This window comes from Notothenia rossii (genome assembly GCF_949606895.1).
Source record: "Notothenia rossii genome assembly, chromosome: 7".
Lineage (NCBI taxonomy): Eukaryota > Metazoa > Chordata > Actinopteri > Perciformes > Nototheniidae > Notothenia > Notothenia rossii.
Genome location: NC_136905.1, coordinates 1398867 through 1418798, shown reverse-complemented (window position 1 = coordinate 1418798; position 19932 = coordinate 1398867). Strand labels below are relative to the sequence as shown.

The 19932-nt window shown below is 41.4% G+C and overlaps 2 protein-coding genes across 2 annotated transcripts in view; one reads left to right on the top strand and one right to left on the bottom strand.

Annotated features, from left to right (window-relative positions):
• LOC307013548 (uncharacterized protein) overlaps positions 1–19932 on the top strand; it is a gene marked incomplete at its 3' end in the record, with an annotated part of 315140 nt that overhangs the window by 159532 nt on the left and 135676 nt on the right. The window lies entirely within an intron of this gene.
• LOC307013374 (uncharacterized protein) lies at positions 6446–13696 on the bottom strand (the record flags this gene model as incomplete). Its single annotated transcript, XM_079640753.1, has 2 exons — positions 13213–13696; positions 6446–7470 (listed from the first exon to the last, which is right to left on the bottom strand). The coding sequence occupies exons 1-2, from the start codon at positions 13403–13405 to the stop codon at positions 6446–6448; spliced, it is 1218 nt and encodes a 405-aa protein (XP_079496879.1). The 5' UTR covers positions 13406–13696.

Genomic DNA, 19932 nt, shown 5'->3' with positions numbered 1-19932 from the left:
GAGAGACTCAGAAAGTTCCCGGAAGTTCGTGGCGGGCCATTTGAATCATGATTTGAATGCATCAATAACAGGATAGAAATGCAATTTTTGGTAATTAGTGGTTAATAAAGGTTTCAATTTGCAATATTTATACAACATATCGATATGTGTATGTAGTTACATCAATGTTTTTTTTTTTTTTAAAGTAAAATATATTTGAAGATTAAGATAAAATAAGAAGTACTTTATTGAAACCAATTGGGGAAATGTTTACGCTGCAGCAGCAAAAGACAAGGCATTGTACATTAGACAGTTAAAACACTAGAATCAAACAATCGAAAATGTAAACATCTTAAAGCTGCATCAGCCAAACAGCTCGCTGCACCCGCACTGCGAGGGGGACCCAAGTTCCCATCAGCAAAAACACGTGGGTTTGCTATCCTGGCTCCAAAATGGTGGAATGAGCTCCCCATTGAAATCAGGACAGCAGAAAGCTTACACATCTTCTTCAGACTGAAAACTCATCTCTTTGGACTCCACTTCCAGAGATAGAATTACTAACAAAGCACTACTAATAAAGGGCTGGCTTATCTAAAGCCAGTTGAGTAGCACTTGAAATGTTTAGCTCTATGAAACCTGATGTACTTATATGATTCTGTTTTCTTCAAGGTTGTATCTTCCTGGTCGAATGTACTTACTGTAAGTCGCTTTGGATAAATGCGTCAGCTAAATGTAATGTAATGTAAATAGAAATAAAATAGCATTACAAAAAGTAGAGTTGCCGCTCTCCAATACAGCGGCGATCACGGCGTTTTAATGTTTCCTTTTAATTCCACAGCGTCACCGATCGATCCTAGGAAATCTCCGTATATATCCTCGATTTCCGTAGATCCACGCTGTGGTACAAGTCTTTTTTGTTGACTTAATATTGCGGCAGTAATATTCCAAACAAAGTGCCGCGAAGGACTAAACAAGAGAAAAACATTGTGGACGCGCAAAAACTCAGTCTTTCCAACAGTATGCGTTTGACCTTTTATTTCCAAAGCAAAAATGCAATAGTCCATAATATCCATATGCGTATATTCTTGTATGCGTGCGTGCGAGCGTGCGTGCGGTCAACAAAAATTGTCCTTCTCCAGCTCACCCCAGGGGCGGCGCCTGAAGCACCCCCCAGGATTGCCAAAAGCACCCCCCCCTAAGCACCCCCAATAAATATGTTTTTTTTTAAATTATTATTGTTATTTGTATTAAATTAAATTACAAAAATGATTGCTTACATCAATGCAAATGTGAAACAAACTGGTGATTAGGCCAATAGCCAGCACCCATTAGATTTTTGACCTACCCATAGGCTAAATTACTTTGTGACACTTGAGTGACTTCCTGTTAGCTAGAGCGCCAAATTATTTGCTAACAGCAAAGTAAAAAATTGATAGTTTTTTAGTCCTTAAACGTCCACGTGTGGACAGTCAATCAAAACCACCTGAAAGCGAGAGGGATTCTGCACATAGTAGGCCTCGTGAGTGCAAGTCGCTTACTTCTGGGTCTCTGTGTTTCATTCAAGCTCTGCTCTGTGTGTGTGTGTGTGTGTGTGTGTGTGTGTGTGTGTGTGTGTGTGTGTGTGTGTGTGTGTGTGTGTGTGTGTGTGTGGCACGAGCCACTTTGTGTGCGTGCGCGAGCGAAAGAGAGCTCGCGCACCGGTGGGTATTGTTAGAAATTCAAATCAATATTTAATGATATAAGATATTTAAACATAGTCATTTTATAACTGTATAATATAATTATTGTGAAAATACTTCCGGTTAGCTTTCGCCTGTGGTTAAAGTTTATTTTGAAAAGCTATTCCGGAAAAGATTTCCGAAATACCAACAGTAAGCTTGACTTCAGGTTTTACGGAAAACACGATTACAGCCGATAAAATGTATTAAATGAAAAGTCATGAAAGAGAATATGAGGAGAAAAGGCGTGTTTAGTTATGTATTGAATGTACAATGTCAGAATCCTCTGTTATGCGCAACAACGGACATTGAAGATCGGAGGCGGGTGGACCCCCTACGTCACCACAGCCGCCATTGAAGAGGAGCCAAATTAGATATATAGTCAGGTGACAGAGCTTAGTGGAGCCTCTTCTCCACGGCCGCGACCGTTTTCTCTTCTTCACCTTCTGCTTGTTTTATTACCACGTAACTTAATCAAAGTTTGAACCTTCTCAGAGACTCCATTTGTCTCCTTATTTGAAGTTTCTCTCCTGGATGCGAGGGCAAGGAATACACTAACTTGTACACTCACACTTGGTGTGTGTACACTGTATACGCACAGTGTGATATGAACCAGTTTCAGTTTGTTTGTGCAGATTAAAACGAGAGAAAGCCGGGGACACAAACACACAGAGACAATAATGAGCACAAAGATCTTTTAATAACAGCTGAAAAACAAACTGGGAATGAAACATGATAACAAAGACAAATATCCCCACCATGCAGGCCCTTTTTCTTCCTCCAGAGAAAGTGCCCTTTTGTTACCTTTTTTTTTTTTTTTAAATAAATGAATATATATCTACTGTTGCTGTTTGCGCACAGTTTCCCTTTCCAAAAATATATTGATTGAATACAAAATAAAAATATCAGGTCGGGAGATTAGACTGGGAAGTTCCTCTGCTCTCTCTACCCTCCCTCCCTCCACGTCTCCTGCACAGCGGTGCGGACATCGGCAGTCCCTTCAGACAGACAGGTAGCAGCACCTCCCACTTTACAGTCCCTTCAGACAGACAGGTAGCAGCACCTCCCACTTTACAGTCCCTTCAGACAGACAGGTAGCAGCACCTCCCACTTTACAGTCCCTTCAGACAGACAGGTAGCAGCACCTCCCACTTTACAGTCCCTTCAGACAGACAGGTAGCAGCACCTCCCACTTTACAGTCCCTTCAGACAGACAGGTAGTAGCACCTCCCACTTTACAGTCCCTTCAGACAGACAGGTAACAGCACCTCCCACTTTACAGTCCCTTCAGACAGACAGGCAGCAGCACCTCCGACCTTACAATCCCTTCAGACAGACAGGTAGCAGCACCTCCCACTTTACAGTCCCTTTAGACAGACAGGTAGCAGCACCTCCCACCTTACAGTCCCTTCAGACAGACAGGTAGCAGCACCTCCCACCTTACTGTCCCTTCAGACAGACAGGTAGCAGCACCTCCCACTTTACAGTCCCTTCAGACAGACAGGTAGCAGCACCTCCCACCTTACTGTCCCTTCAGACAGACAGGTAGCAGCACCTCCCACTTTACAGTCCCTTCAGACAGACAGGTAGCAGCACCTCCCACTTTACTGTCCCTTCAGGCAGGTAGCAGCACCTCCCACTTTACAGTCCCTTCAGACAGACAGGTAGCAGCACCTCCCACCTTACTGTCCCTTCAGGCAGGTAGCAGCACCTCCCACTTTACAGTCCCTTCAGACAGACAGGCAGCAGCACCTCCCACTTTACAGTCCCTTCAGACAGACAGGTAGCAGCACCTCCCACCTTATTGTCCCTTCAGACAGACAGGTAGCAGCACCTCCCACCTTACAGTCCCTTCAGACAGACAGGTAGCAGCACCTCCCACTTTACAGTCCCTTCAGACAGACAGGTAGCAGCACCTCCCACTTTACTGTCCCTTCAGACAGACAGGTAGCAGCACCTCCCACTTTACTGTCCCTTCAGACAGACAGGTAGCAGCACCTCCCACTTTACTGTCCCATGTTATGCCGGCTTTTCTTGGCTTGTTTGAAGCTGAGTGGTGATGAACAAATGACTAAGCTGCCAGTGCCTCGAGTTTACAGAGTTAACTTTTTTTTACTGTCATATATAATGTTATACCTGTGTACGGCTCCTTATCTGAAGTGCCGGAGCTGCGTTCTGGTGCTCTCCGTCAAGTGAAGAGCAGCTGATTTGAAAAAACAAAGTGGAGAGACGGCTGAGTGACCGCAGTGCAGAATCGCTGTATCGTTTAAATCTCCTAACAATGTTGTCCATTTTAGACACAGGCTTATTATATTGACAGCCTTAATAACATTCATTTTCTGGGCTCAATGTGTGTCTTGGCCGTTTTCGTTGTGATCGCTAAATTCACCTTATTTATAATATTATCACCGATCAAAGCAAACGAGGGCTTTTGTTTTGAAATCACTTGCGCGAGTTTCGCCCCGCCCCTCGCTCCAATGACCATTAGACCATTTCGTAAGGAAAAACAACAAAAACAAAAAGGCCTCTCAGACGCTCTTCCGCTAACTTGTGTAATAAAGAAAAACAAACGGACCGTAGATACACGGATTAGGGCGACACCATCTGGTCACAACTTTAAATATTTGACCATGTTTATGTGCAAATGAAGAACTCTCACTGGTTCAGAACCTTTTTCCTTAAGTGAGACTCTTTTCTTTTCTGACTTTATGGGTATTTGACTTTATATTTAATACATAACAATAAGAGTGCAGACCATCTAATACACTTCACTATGAATCCAGAACAATACAACTGCAGGAGTATGGATACAGCGAGATGTTTGCATGCATTTGGAGCCGATTTGGGCAGAATCCAGCAGAGTGGATCGTGCTGTTCATCCTATGTAATCTATATGTGAAGACAAAAGTCTAAATATTTAAGATAAAGCTGTGAAACAGTCTCAATAATTGGCAGCACAAATGTAAGGTTTAATTTGAATAAAAGGATACATATTGAGATAGGAAGTTCTAATATCTTAAGAGAAGAGATTGAATATCAAAAAATAAAAAATACAAACTATTTTGGCTCCTTCCTGTCTGGGTCTTTCTTGGCTTTGCTATCTTCTAGCTCTATTCAGGTTTTTGGAGTTTTTTTCTAGCTCTGTCCCTGATCATTTTCAGAACCTGAAGGCTCTATGCGGACTATCTTCTGGTTCTCCTCTGGATCCATCCACTATCTGTTGTCTCTGTCCAGTCAATTAAACTTGTGTTACTGGAGCAGGTAAAGCATACAACAGATACTTTCAGCATTATCGGAGCACGAAGTGGAAGCTTGGATGAAACACAGCAGACTTCTAAACAATGAACACCCGCAACTTGGAAGAAATAAAGTTGGGTTTTATGCGTTCTAATATTGCAATGCAAACCCATGATGTAATGACAGTAATTCAGAATAATTGAGTCATTGAATGCTCATTTCAGTCGATTTAATCAAACAAAACACAAACACATTGGACATGGCCTCAAGACTGTAACCTCTTCACATTCTGTTGAAATAGTCAATTACTAGCCTTATCTCACACATTGCTGTTTTGAATCACTAATATATGGATGACAGTTGAACTGCATGATATAACATTTATGCCATCCGCTGGAAAGAAGACGTATCGCTCTGTTGGCGTTGTTTGGACAACAAGAACAGAGTGAAGCTCTCATTTCATCAACAATCTTTGAGTACAGACACCGTCCTGCAGAGAGCACACAGCATGTTGTTGGTCTAGCAACACTTTACAAAACGTTTGCATTAAGACACCAAGACTAGCTGGTCCCTTGTAAAGGTGAGTCCACCTTAAATGAGCAGTGGGTGATCAGCAGGTCAAAGGCAGGACACGGGAACTTGGTCCTGAGGAGATGTAACGATTATTAAACGAGAAATAGTCGAGTCAAGGGGTCGAAGAAATGAACATTTGTGATTATTAGTGAATCGGTTGCAGGTGGGTGAAATCAGGCTTAGGGAGTAACGTATTACATGTAACGGCTAGGGATGCACCGAATATTCGGCCACCGAAAATTATCGGCCGAAAATGGTTAAAAAGGCCATTTCAGCTTTCGGCCGAAAGGGTTTTAGCACCGAAAAAATATCAGATAACAGGGTTACGTTGATCATACTCCGCATATGTCCGGGTGTTTTGATTTCAAGTGGTGGAGTTATCCCGAAGTGGTGAAAGTCTTTGCAGTTACACCCCCTCGAGAAATGTCAGCTGAACACGTTTTACAAATCGCAATCCGCGCCTCTCTGATACTTTTAAATATCTCCAAGCGGCAGGCATGGTCGCGCGCCGTGCTTGTCGCCGCGTTTTGATTACGTCATCACAACAACACGTTAGGTTACCAAACTAATAGGTGCATTTGTTGTTGTTGAAGGCCTGGCTGTTAGTCTTTATTTACACTATTTTGTTGTAGGCCTACAACAAAAAAATATATATATATATTAATCATTTTCGGCCTTTTGGCATTCGGCCAACTGTTTCCTATTTTCAGTATCGGTTTCGGCCAAGAATTTCCCATTCGGTGCACCCCTAGTAACGGCATCAGGATACAAAATAGACAAATGTATTCCCTTACCAACACACTTGGTACTTTTTAAATTTAAATATTTTGTCAAAAACTTTGCAGATCTATTTTTCCTCTCCTGTGTGGATTCTCATGTGTATCTTTAAACTTCCACGTTGTGAAAAAGCTTTCTTACAGACTGAGCAGCTGAATGGTCTATCTCGTGTGGATTCTCATGTGGTCCTTTAAACTTCCACGTTGTGAAAAAGCTTTCTTACAGACTATACAGGTGAATGGTTTCTCTCCTGTGTGGACTCTCATGTGTGTCTTTAAACGTCCACTCTGTGGAAAAGCTTTCTTACAGACTGAGCAGCTGTGTCGTATCTCTCCTGTGTGGATTATCATGTGGTCCTTTAAACTTAGCCTATGTGAAAAAGCTTTCTTACAGACGGTACAGCTGAATGGTTTCTCTCCTGTGTGGATTCTCATGTGTATCTTTAAACTTCCACTATGTGCAAAAGCTTTCTTACAGACTGTACAGGTGAATGGTTTCTCTCCTGTGTGGACTCTCATGTGTGACGTTAAATGTGCACTCTGTGAAAAAGCTGTCTTACAGACTGAGCAGGTGAATGGTTTCTCTCCTGTGTGGATTCTCATGTGTTTCTTTAAACCTCGACTCAGTGAAAAAGCTTTCTTACAGACTGAGCAGCTGAATGGTTTCTTTTCAGCACTACGTTGTGGATCACTGACAGATTCATGTCTGTTTTTCAGTGAGTTTGAGCCTGAGGCAGGTTCTCTGGTCTCTTTCCAATCAGCACTGTCTTCAGTCTCAGGTTCAGAAGAGTCTTCAGTTTCATGTTCAGAAGAGTCTCCAGTGTCAGGTTCAGAAGAGTCTTCAGTGTGGTCCTCAGTATTTGGTTGTAAACTGCTCTCTGGATCTGAGTTCCTGGTTGATTCTGGTCTTCGACAGTCATCTCCATCAGCTTCTGTTTCCATGTGTTCAGTTTGTCTTTGATGAGGCTGAGAGAACTGAGGTTTCTCTTCATCATCTTCACTCTTCACAGGATCAGGAGTGAAAGTGGACTTGGTGATATCAGCCTCCTCCAGCTCCTGAAGCTCCTCTCCCTCCTGTTCCTGCTTAATGTGTGGGGGGGGCTCTGGGTCCTCCTGGTCCAGACTGGTGCTCCACTCCTGCTGGTCAGGGAGAGGCTCTTCTTTAACCACCACCAGCTGCTGGACGTCTGCAGGAAACAGGAAACACAGTCAGAACAAACTGTTAAGTGTTAGCATTTAAAAATCTCATCACCATTACAATGGGGGACATTTTGCAGCCCTAATTAATGCCTTTGTTTTTATATTTTCACATTATCTTTCTTAGTCCCACCTATTGTGTATTTGTGTTGGCTCAAGTCACCTCATGTAGCCCAGCCCCTTTCCACTTCCAGTTAAAAATGTAAAAGGGTTTTTCTTCTGGCGTAGCACTAGCCGCAATGTAAACAATGAATTGTATTTGGGATCGTTCACAGATACACTACGCCTACAGTAAAGAATGAAAATGCTCTGTTACAAATTAAAATCCTGCATTCAAACCTTCTTTAAGTAAAAGTATGCAAGTATTAACAGAACATTTGACGGCACCTTCCTATGTAACAGTAATGATGGTGCAGTAAAATGTTCCCTATCAGTGTTTAATTTATGTTGTTTCTTGATTATTTTGTATGTTGCATTTTACTGCTGTCCATGTTCAAAATTGCACCTGTATAAATGATTATGGATGAGGAAGCCTGCTAAATGTTCAAATATGTGTGTTTCTTATATACAGTACCACACTGTAAACATTTTTGTTTTTTACAGTTTTTCCCCAGAAAAAATAATAGTTTTTTGCTGTATTTCATAATTACAGGAAATCATAATCAATTTACAAGAATAAACGGTTCATTGAAATGTGTCATGTATTTAAAAAAAAAAAAAAAAAAGGAACACATTATTAATCAGTTTTTTTTGCAGTTTTTAAATGCGAATTTAACAAAACTAACCGTAAAAATAAATGATTTTCTATTGGCAGCATTTTCTGTAATTTTACTAAAAAATACTTTTATTATGGCTATAGATCACTATCAAATACATAACAAATACTTTAATACTCATTTAAAAAAAATCATAATTGCAAGAAAATATATGAGTAAAGAAAGAAATATTTTGTAATTTTGCTTAATTTAACCACTACTTTACATTTATAAACTGAAAAACACAGGTATTGACTATCCTATTATGGTAAAAAAACAAAACTACTTAACACATTTTGACTTTCACTTTATTGCTACATTGGTATTAATTTGACGATTTAATTGTTAAATATATGAATTTCACGTTATAAAAACTGTGTAAAACCATAGAGTTAAAAAAATTTTTGGGCTGTTATTAACATGTTGGGTGTGAATTCCTACCAGAGCACAATTCAGATATAAAATGATGCTATAACCCACCAGTAACAGCCATAGGCTGTGGGTTATAGGAGACATTTGTCTATGCCATGATACATCTAAAAACTAGCTCAAGTAACATTGACCTGCTGATCTCTTTCAACACAAGAAAAAGCTGTGTACATTTCTGACATCATTTAGCTTTTCAGATCATCAGAGACGTGAATCTACCGCAAAGTGCCTTGTGCAGCTCACACAGAGTGCATTCTCGTAGCGATTGCTACAACTGCATGTGTTTGTTAGGAAAGTAGCTTTAAGAAATGTATCAATGTTCTAAAATGTGTGACTTTAACTCAATATTTAAAAAACAGAGTGATTGGCAGACAGTATGCAAAAAACATATTGAGTTTCACTGTAAGTAAAAAATGAAAGGATCTAGAAGTTAAATAACATTAGCATCTTCCATAGGCCTTATCACACTAGCATGTACAATCAAGCCAATAGCATAACGTGCTAGCAAGCACGAACAGCCAGACTCTGAATATCAAAACCTTGTTAGCAGTTAGTGCTACCACTATGCTCAATTGGTATTAGCATTGCAATTACAGTAAAACAAACAACCTATGTTGTCCTTGTGGACATCTAATAATATCCATCATATTGAAAGAATAGGCCTTCACCAAAGCTAGTAACAACAGCGAAAGACCTTTACAATCCAAGTCAATTAACTTAAATATGTATTGTGATAATGTCCCACACAGCTAGTTGGTTACAACAATCTGCAGTGATGTCACAGGGATTTCAGGCAGCAGGTAGTTGAAGGTTGAAGTTTAGTCCATTTGCTATGGCTACAACTGCCTCGTGGAACAACAACGTTTTCCTTTCGGTTTGTTTAATATAGGAATGCATCTTTGTCTATCACACTTTGCTTCTGTAGATCTCCCATCTGACTTTATTGTGAGCTTGTGTTTTCAAAAAGTAAATTGAGCATGTTTTATGAGACTGAACAGTCACATAGGGTATTTGACTCTCTTAAAACCCAGGTAGTTACAGAATAGGTGTCTCAAAAATAAAGCAATCAGGAAGGCAGTACTATGCATGACTACAAATGATAATAAACTATATGTAAGGCAAGGCAAGTTTATTTATATTAGGGGTGCACCGAATGGGAAATTCTTGGCCGAAACCGATACCGAAAATAGGAAACAGTTGGCCGAAAACCGAAAGGCCGAATTTTTTTTACCACTGTTGTTCAGCTACCTGATTATGGAAAAAGACATGATTATGGCAAAACTTAACTTAAATAATAATCACTATTATGGGTCCATAACACATTTATTCAGCACTTTTGAATGCATACAGTACATTAATTCCAAGTCAAGTGCATTTTCTTTTCTCTGTAGGATAACTACAACAAAGTGCATTCCCCCCCCCCCGTCGACAGGGGGTCGCCAGTCTCTGGCACTGTTAATTTGGGGGTCGCGGGCTGAAAAGTTTGGGAACCCCTGCATTATATATGCCAGTGGTAGCATGTATATGTTAAAGAGAAGAGGCCCCAGGATGGAGCCTTCAGGAATCCCACATGTCATATTTGTCAACTCAGATTTGTATTTACCTATAGAAACAAAGTTGTTTCTGTCCTTTAAAGAGCAACTTCCAGGTTAAAGACACCTGTGAATAAATGCGTAGGAAAATGATGAATACACTAGATTTCCCAATAAATATACAGAAATATACACTACAGTGACATCTGGCGTCGTTTTTGTAAGACATTTTCACTTCCGCATAAAAAAGCCTCGGAGCGTGACCTCCCGCGTGTGACGTAACATGGGGGAAACAAGGGGGAGAGCGGCCGGTGTAACGTATTAATAAACATGGATCCCAATGCTAGTTTCGACACAGAAGAAGTTGAACATGAATATTCGAATGCATATGACGGACCACAACCTTATAATTATGAGCCTGCTAGGCGTCCAAGAGACCAGGAGCAGCCAAGGATTAGAAGAAATAACGGCCATCGGAGAGAAATGGAGCTGTGGTGTGAGGAGAACCAGTGGAGAACTGGGCAGCTATCTTGGTGAGTGACCGGCGTTAGCTACAGAATGTTAGCTAACGTCACATCACAACATTGTGAAGTTAGCTATTATATATCAGGCTATAACTAACATAGCATTGATAATATAGTAACGTTAGTGGCAGGACTGTTGATACTGATCCATAACAGAAACTAATCCGCAAGTATCAGCCGTATCTCGCGTTACCTAATGCAACTCCACACTACGGTGCTGTGTACCGGAGGAGAGACGCGAGATACGGTTGATACTTGACGATCTGGCGGAGAAAGGTTGTGGAGCCTCCGTTGATATGCCGTTGTAAATGGCTTGATGGAAAGCAGGTGTGTAGTCGGGGAGGGTGCACAGCTGATTGCAGCAGGTAAGTGGAGGTTGAGCCGGGAGCCAGGAGTGACAGCCACCACGCACACACAAACAACACAGACAGGGGGAAACAAACAAACACAAAGGAGAAGGCTGGAGCAGTACAGCCACCACAGCGTTACCTAATGCAACTCCACACTATGTCTTACGGTGCCGTGTACCGGAGGGGGGAGAGAGAGAGAGCAGCGAAGGGGGGGGGGGTGGGGAGAGAGATGTAATACGTAGTAAAGCTGTGGAGAGTATGTGCTGCAGGGAGGTGGATGCACAACGCACCCAGGAACGAACGCTAGCTCCGGTCCTTTTTACTGTGGACTCGATGTCCTGACAGGCTGGTATTTGTGCAACCTGCACAAACACAATACTGCACCATGATTACAAATGGAGAAATACAATGTAAAACTACCGAAAAATACCAGCTCACTAAAACACAACCGCTCAACTCAACGCAACTACTAACTATACCCGCGGTCAGAGAGCGGAGATGTTTACCCTTTGTGATGTAAATGATGCGTTTGACGTATGACCTTAAAAAAAAGCCGTTTTTAAGAGCAGAGCTCAAAATTGCTCCTTCCCTCTGAATTCCTTATCTCTCGTAAAACATATCAAATCCTACATTCACTTTTTTTTTTAATTATAATTTTCAAGCAAGTTTAAGCATAAATGTAGAAAAAAAAAAAACCTGCAAGATGCTCTTTAAGTAGGATTCAAACCAATGTAGAACTGTTGCCGAAAATGTCCCACCCAGTTTTCCAGTCGGTCTATAATATGTTGTGGTCAACAGTGTCAAACGCAGCACTGAGATCTAATAATACTAACACTGAAGTTATGCCACTGTCTGTGTTTAAGTGGATGTCATTGAAGATCTTTACAAGAGCAGTCTCAGTGCTGTGGTTTGGACGAAAGCCTGACTGGAACACATCGAAACAGTTGCAAGAAGTTACTCAGCTGTTGAAAAACAACTTTTTCAATGATTTTACTTAGAAATGGGAGGTTTGATATGGGCCTGTAATTGTTCATCACTGAAGCGTCTAGATTATTCTTTTTTAAGAGCAGTTTAATGACTGCAGTTTTCAGGGCCTGTGGAAAAATACCTGAGTGAAGAGATTTGTTTACGATATGAAGTAGATCTGAGGCCATGCAAGGCAAAACATATTTGAAAAATCCTGTTGGAATAATATCAAGGCAGCAGGAGGAGGATTTCAGAAGTTGAATAATTTCCTCCAGGTTTTTATCATTAATCTGATGGAACTATTGTTTTTTCTGCACAGTGTAGAGTCTTGTTGTGATGAGAGGGATACAGGTATTTCATAAAATAAACGTGCTCCCTGGAGGTTAGCTACAGAATTGATATCACAATTTAATCGGAGCTTATCACAAGTTGTCAGGACTGATCCAGTCATCTCGATGAGCGTTCGGGCTGTGAATAAACAACTTGTGTTTTACTTTTAAGCTGTCTGAAGGTATGGACAGCTATCAAAGCTACTATACATCACATTAAGAACGATGAACAAATGAAAGTCGGACACAAATATATAATTTAAATGATTTATTGAAGTTTGCAATGTTTTGAACAGGCATCCACACAGTCACCTACTTTGTAATGTTCGATACCTCCCTGTAAGCGTCACGATATCGGCCTCTCACCCACAACCTCACATACGAGTACTGAATGTGCAGCAAAGTGATCTTAGGAAGGCAGATATAGCAAAAGATGAACGTAAACGAGAAACGATGTTTCTTTCCTGGTAAGTCAACAATGGGTCCTCAATGTACACGCCCCGGATTCCTATGACGAAAATAATAGAATGTCGCCAGTTGTCATGACTCAATTTATACTGTAACACCGGTACCGGTATCGATAAAATCCTGAGGGATCAAGCACAGACACAATAACAATGAAAACTGCATACAGATTACTTTTGTTTTTGCAACCTCGTGTTAAGAATCTTGTTGCAATTGTTTAAAAGTTTGAATGACCGTAATAAACGGACCTTTGTCTCATTTAACTTTTTTGTTGGACCTTTAAGATTTGTATTTGAGTACCCCTGGTCTAAAGTGTTATTCATGTGATAATAAAGTGCTACTGAAGAGTGTAAAGTGTTAATTAAGGGTAAAGGGAACAGACCTGCTCTGTGTATCCGAAGCTGAGGCTGTAAAACAGCGTCCAGTAGTTTCTGGAGTCTCTTGTTCTCCTCTTTGGAAAGAAACAGCTCCTCCTCGAGCTCTGCTATTGTTTGTTCAAACAGAGCAAATATCTCTTCATTAGCAGCAGTGAGTCGCTGCTTCTTCAACGACAGCAGCATTTGGACTTTACTCATGTTTCCTAGATCACCTTTTCCTGCAGACTCCGTTAAACACACCGTTTCTCTCTCCGTCAAACTCTCAATCTGACAAGTGTTGCTAACGTGTTTCCAGCTAGAATGCTAAGCTAGCTCCTATAGTCCGAGGTAAACGCTCCAGAAAAAAGAGCAGAGTCCATTCAGAGGTTTATCCAGACACAGAGATGATGGATCAGTAGAGCTGGAGCTCACACACACTTTCTCAGGAACACACAGAGAGAGAGAACCGAAGCGATGAGACGCCACATGGATCCAAGTTCTTCTTCTTCTTCTTCTTCTTCTTCTTCTTCTCTCGGTTTTTGGCGGACTGCAAACAGCTTTAAGGTGCATACCGCCACCTACTGTAGAAGAGTGTGTATCACCATATCATCCTATCACCACTTGTGGAGTTTCTGAACTGACACTTGACCTGCCGTGCCTCGGGGAAAAAAAGACGCTAACTACCTAAAGATAATTAGCCATCCCCGTGTGGAAACTAACAAAGCTATCTGGAGCCCAGGGAAGAAACAAAAGCAAAGAGGAGGAGAAACGGGACAAAGACAAAGGTAAATAATTGGTTTAACACTCCAGTATCACTGTGGACGTTTTTGTCCATATGGGTCATTTTTCACTTTTCATTTTGCAATAACTTTGGTTGTGTTAAAAAATTAGATCGAGAAAATAGCCTTGTTACAAAAAATCAGGCCGTTTGGTAACAAGGCTATTTTCTCGATCTATTTTTTTTCAAATCGGTCTTTAATCCCCTCTGTAACAAATCGACTACGCAAATTAGTCATTCGAGACAAAAATGTCCACTGCAAAATACTTTGATAAAAACATTATATTAAAAGGTTTTTTTCACAACTTTTTTGGGTTCAATCTTTAAAGCAACTTCCGCCCTAATAGAAAATACCAAAAATTTAATCATTTTCAGGATTTTAACCCTTTAAATGCCATTTTGAAAACATGAAACCGCTGGTTTTTTTCATGATGAAATAAGAGAAAATTTGTTATTTTCCAAAAAATACATATCTGGTGACTGGCTCTTTTTTTATATAACAGTCTTGGATATGTCAAAGATTAGCAGCAAAATTTATTTTTTTGCATTATTAGTTTTTGCACAAAATCAGATTGAACAAAAAAGTTACATATTAGTCATTCGGGACACAAATGTCCACTTCTAAAAACTACTCTAAAATGACAACAGATTAATATTTTTTAAAACTTGTTGGGGTTAAATCTTTCAATCAACTTCAGTCCTGATCAAAAATACCAAATGTTAAATTATGTTCAGGATTTTAACCATTGAACTGCCAGTTTGAAAACAGGAATTTGCGTTTTCTATGAAAAACATGCACAAAAAGGCAGTTATTTTCCATATAATGAATGTTGGGGGGGTCGGCTTTTTTTTATCACAGTCTTGGATATGTCAAAGATTAGCAACAACATTTATTTTGGTGGATTATTCGTTTTTGCACAGAATCAGATTAAACAAAAAAACTCACAAATTAGCCACTCCCATTATAACCACATCTTTTGATCTCTCCGCCATACCGGTATAAAATCATGCATTTTGTAATGTCAGGGTTTTATATTGGAGGGAAATAGTTAAATTTGTCCTTTTTATTCTATATACGCGTGGGCCCTGAAACCAAACCTCTGGCAGGAGGAATGTAGCGCGGCGTTTCCTCATGAGAGGGAAACCAGATTTGAAAATGTTTTGATATCCACCCACTGCCATGATGGACACGATCCTCGGGATAGGATAGTGCAGAGACATGTAGCGCAGCTACGGGATGGGATCCTCTGTGTCCTCTCCACTTTCAGGGGAAGGGTCGGACGAAGAAGGATCAGACTCCACCACAAACTCCACATCAGATTCTCCTTCTCATGTTTGGCAAAAAGGTGTTTTATCCTTGTGCTGACTCCTTTCAAGCACAGTTCAGATCCACACCAGATTCTCCTTCTCAGGGTGTTTCTGTTTCATAGTATGAGTCCTGCAGCTGAAGTTACAGGCTGCTTGAGACCTCTTGTCCCTCAGAGAAGCTCCTCTTCATCTTACTGCTTGTTGCATATCACAGGAATGAAATGACCATCCAGCCAAACTACACATATTTGAACCTTTATCTTTGCAGCCAGGTGTTTTTATTTACTTCAAGGAGTGTATGTATGGCTGTGTATGTCTGTTTGCTAAAGAGACATTATCAAAAGAGTTTGAAGTTCCAAACAATTCAAAACATGGAGGTCAAGCTGGCTCAAGATCATACATCTGTTTACCTCAGAGACACATGAAACAGCACACATGAAAAACAAAACGCCATGAGAGCACACTTACTCCTGTCTCATTCTCACACACAATCACTCACACACACACAAGGTATAAGGAGGTTTAATATGTACGAGCGTGTATGAGTTAGGGAATGAGGGAGTGAGAGAAAAAGAGAGAGAGATAGAAAGATATGAGGCGAAAACTGCGACTTGCTGTAAACCAAATCTACTGTATATTGTTGTCTCTGTACACACACACACACACACACACACACACACACACACACACACACACACACACACACACACACACACACACACACACACACACACACACACACACACACACACACACACACACACACACATTAGTTTCATACATGTATTCCAATGGCTGTCAGGGCCCCATTATACAACAGGCAAAGAAACCAAGAAATGACAAGCATGTAATTCAATGGTAAAATGTCACATCTGGTGAGATAGAATAAAAAGGACAAATTGAAATATTTCCCTCCAATATAAAACCCTGACATTACAAAATGTATGATTTTATATCGGTATGGCGGAGAGATCAAAATATGTGGTTATAATGGGAGTGGATGGGACACGGCTAATGTTTGATTTTTTTGTTTAACCTGATTCTGTGCAAAAACTAATAATCCACCAAAATAAATGTTGTTGCTAATCTTTGACATATCCAAGACTGTGATAAAAAAAAAAGCTGACCCCCCCCAACATTCATTATATGGAAAATAACTGCCTTTTTTTCATGTTTTTCATAGAAAATGCAAATTCATGTTTTCAAACTGGCAGTTCAAGGGTTAAAATCCTGAACATAATTTAACATTTGGTATTTTTGATCAAGACTGAAGTCGATTGAAAGATTTAACCCCAAAAAGTTTTAAAAATATTAATCTGTTGTCATGTTTGAGCAGTTTTTGGAAGTGGACCTTTTTGTCCCGAATGACTAATATGTAACTTTTATGTTCAATCTGATTTTGTGCAAAAACTAATAATGCAAAAAAATCAATTTTGCTGCTAATCTTACACACAATCCCTAATCTTTGAGTACAGACACCATCCTGCAGAGAGCACACAGCCCAACAGCACGTTGTTGGTCAAGCATCACTTTACAAAACGTTTGCATTAAGACAAGGATTGACCCATCAGTCAACATGGCGGCCGTGAGGCTCGCCCCAGTGCAAGCTATGTTTATTTCTGTCGTACTTTTGTCTGCTCTATATGTGTAAAGTTTCATGTGTTATCCAATACAGCCGCTGGGACCTACTAAACTTCAGACACAACCAACATGCAGTTTTGGAGTCATCAACGTCTTTTTCACCTGGCCTCCCAATGCCATGGCAGCAAACCGGCAAAGGGAGCAGGCGCTCCGGTGTCCTATCGCAGTTCAAGAGGCGCCCATACCGACCCCCACTCCCTGCCCTTCTGCTGTCAAATGTAAGATCTCTCAGGCACAAGATGGATGAACTTCACCTCCTGATCCAGTCAAACAAAACCTACGGTGACTGCTCCGCCATCTTCCTGACTGAAACCTGGCTGGATCATTCGATTCCCGACCAAGCAGTATCACTCGCAGGATACACACTCCACCGAGCCGACAGGTCAGCGGAACTAACACACAAATCTAAAGGTGGTGGAATATGCATTATGGTCAACCATCGCTGGTGCACAAACTCCACCTTGCTAAGCCATGAATGTTCCCCACTTCTGGAGCATCTAACTGTCAAATGCAGACCCACCTACCTTCCCAGAGAGTTTGCATCGATAATCATAATCGGTGTTTACATTCCACCTGAGGCTAACGCTAACACCACCATGAGCGATCTTGCCAGCCACATCTCCTCCGTGGAAAAAGCACATCCAGACGCAGCAATAATTGTGTTAGGCGACTTCAACCACACCAATCTGTCCACGGAGCTTCCCAACTACCACCAGCAAGTTACCTGCCCCAGCAGAGGAAACAACACACTCGACCACTGCTAGACTCCACTCAAGGAGGCTTACCGTGCTTCTGCGGGAGAGAAACAAGGCGGCAGGCCCAGACAACATCAGCCCTGCGGCACTCCATCACTGTGCTGCAGAACTGGCCCCTGTTTTCACCAACATCTTCAACTCCTCCCTCTGCCAGTGTTCAGTTCCTCACTGTTTAAGGAATCCACTATCATCCCTGTACCCAAGTCTAATAAAATATCCTGCCTCAATGACTACAGACCCATAGCCCTCACATCTCTGGCGATGAAATCATTTGAGCGCATCATTCTCAGGCACCTTAAAACCAGCACCTCCCCCCTCATGGACCCATATCAATTTGCTTAGAGAACTAACAGATCTGTGGATGACGCTGTCAACCTGGCAATCCATCACACTCGACAACACCTGGAATCCCCCAACACCTACGCCCGCATCTTGTTCCTGGACTTCAGCTCCGCTTTCAACACCATCAACCCGGACAAACTCTTCAATAAACTAATGGACATGAACACTGACCCCTGCATCTGTCCCTGGATCCACAGCTTCCTCTGGAACAGACAACAACGGGTCAAAATGAACAACTCCATATCTGCACCTCAGTATAGGAGCTCCACAAGGCTGTGTCCTATCCCCCTGGTTATTCTCACTCTACACAAACCAACTCACATCTCAGCACCCCACAGTCAACATATATAAATACGCAGATGACACAACAATAACAGGACTCATCTCAAATAATAATGAAACACAATACCTCACTCAGATCCATCAAGCAGTCACCTGGTGCTCAGAAAACAACCTCCTACTTAACACAGCAAAAACCCAAGAAATAATCATCAACTTCAGGCGAAAGCCACAGCCCAAATCACCTCTATCTATCTCCGGCAAACTCATTTCCACCACAGAATCACTCAAATTTCTTGGCACTCACATAAGCAATAACCTCAAATGGAAGACCAACACAGACCACATCTACAAAAACGCCAACCAAAGGCTATTCTTTCTGCGGCAGCTCAAGAAATACAGAGTGAGGAAACATCTCCTAATCCAGTTCTACACAGCCATCATCCAAAGCATCCTCACATCATCCATCCCAGTCTGGTACAGGAGTTCAGACAACCTCTCCAGAAATAAACTTCAACGTATTGTCAATAAAGCATCAAAAATCACCTGCAGTCGCCTTCCATCACTCGAATTACTTCACCACCAACGAGCTGTCACAAGGGCAAGGAAAATCATTTCTGACCCCTCCCACCCAGCTCACCATGTCTTCCAACTTCTGCCGTCACTGTCCACCGACCAAAACCGCCCGCTTCAAAAACAGCTTCTTCCCCTTTGCAATACGAACACTAAATGGACTTTAAATAACCCCAATGAACAATCACAATCCACCACACCTTGAACTTTATGTATATATTAGGGCTGCAAAAAAATATTATCGCCACTAATTATTTTAACGCAATTAACACATGTGTATTTTTTGTCCTCGGCCGCCCCGTAGTTTCAGAGCGCATCGAGTTTAAAATACCATCTACAAGCTGATGCTGACAGCCCCGCTCCTGCCGCCCGCTTGCGGCAGACCACACTTCCACGCTCACCGGCAGGCACCGACTGGCCATTGGGAGGACCGGGAGGGTGTGTGTATGTGTGGCGCGAGAGAGAGACCTTACGTGTATTGTGGTTGTTGTTAGCATTTGGTGCTAGCTAGCTGCGCTAACGGATATAAGGAGCTGTTTCAATGAAAACAGAGGAGCGACACTTCACCAACAACTGCGCCGAGCACTTGACTTTATGCAGGTAGCCAGACAGTGGGACATAGTACGAGAAGTCAGCACACTCAGCACGGATAGTGTGCGCAACATGATTGCAGCGTGCGTGCGTGCGCGTGTACACACACACACACACACACACACACACACACACACACTTTGTATTGTATGATAGAGGTTCCAGATTGAATTGAGGCGAATATTTGTAATGTTCAGAGGTTGTTGTGTTTAATATTCATGAGAATATTTGTCATTGTTCAAATGATAATAAACATTTGCATAAAGCATATTTGTCCACTCATATGTTGATAAGAGTATTAAAAACTTGAAAAATATCCCTCTAAGGTACATTTAGAACAGATAAAAGATGTGCGATTAATCGCGATTAACTATGGACAATCATGCGATTAAATATTTTAATCGACTGACAGCCCTAGTATATATGTCATGATGTATGTATTTGCCCTGTGCTGTGTGTTGTACTTTTTATTGTCTGTT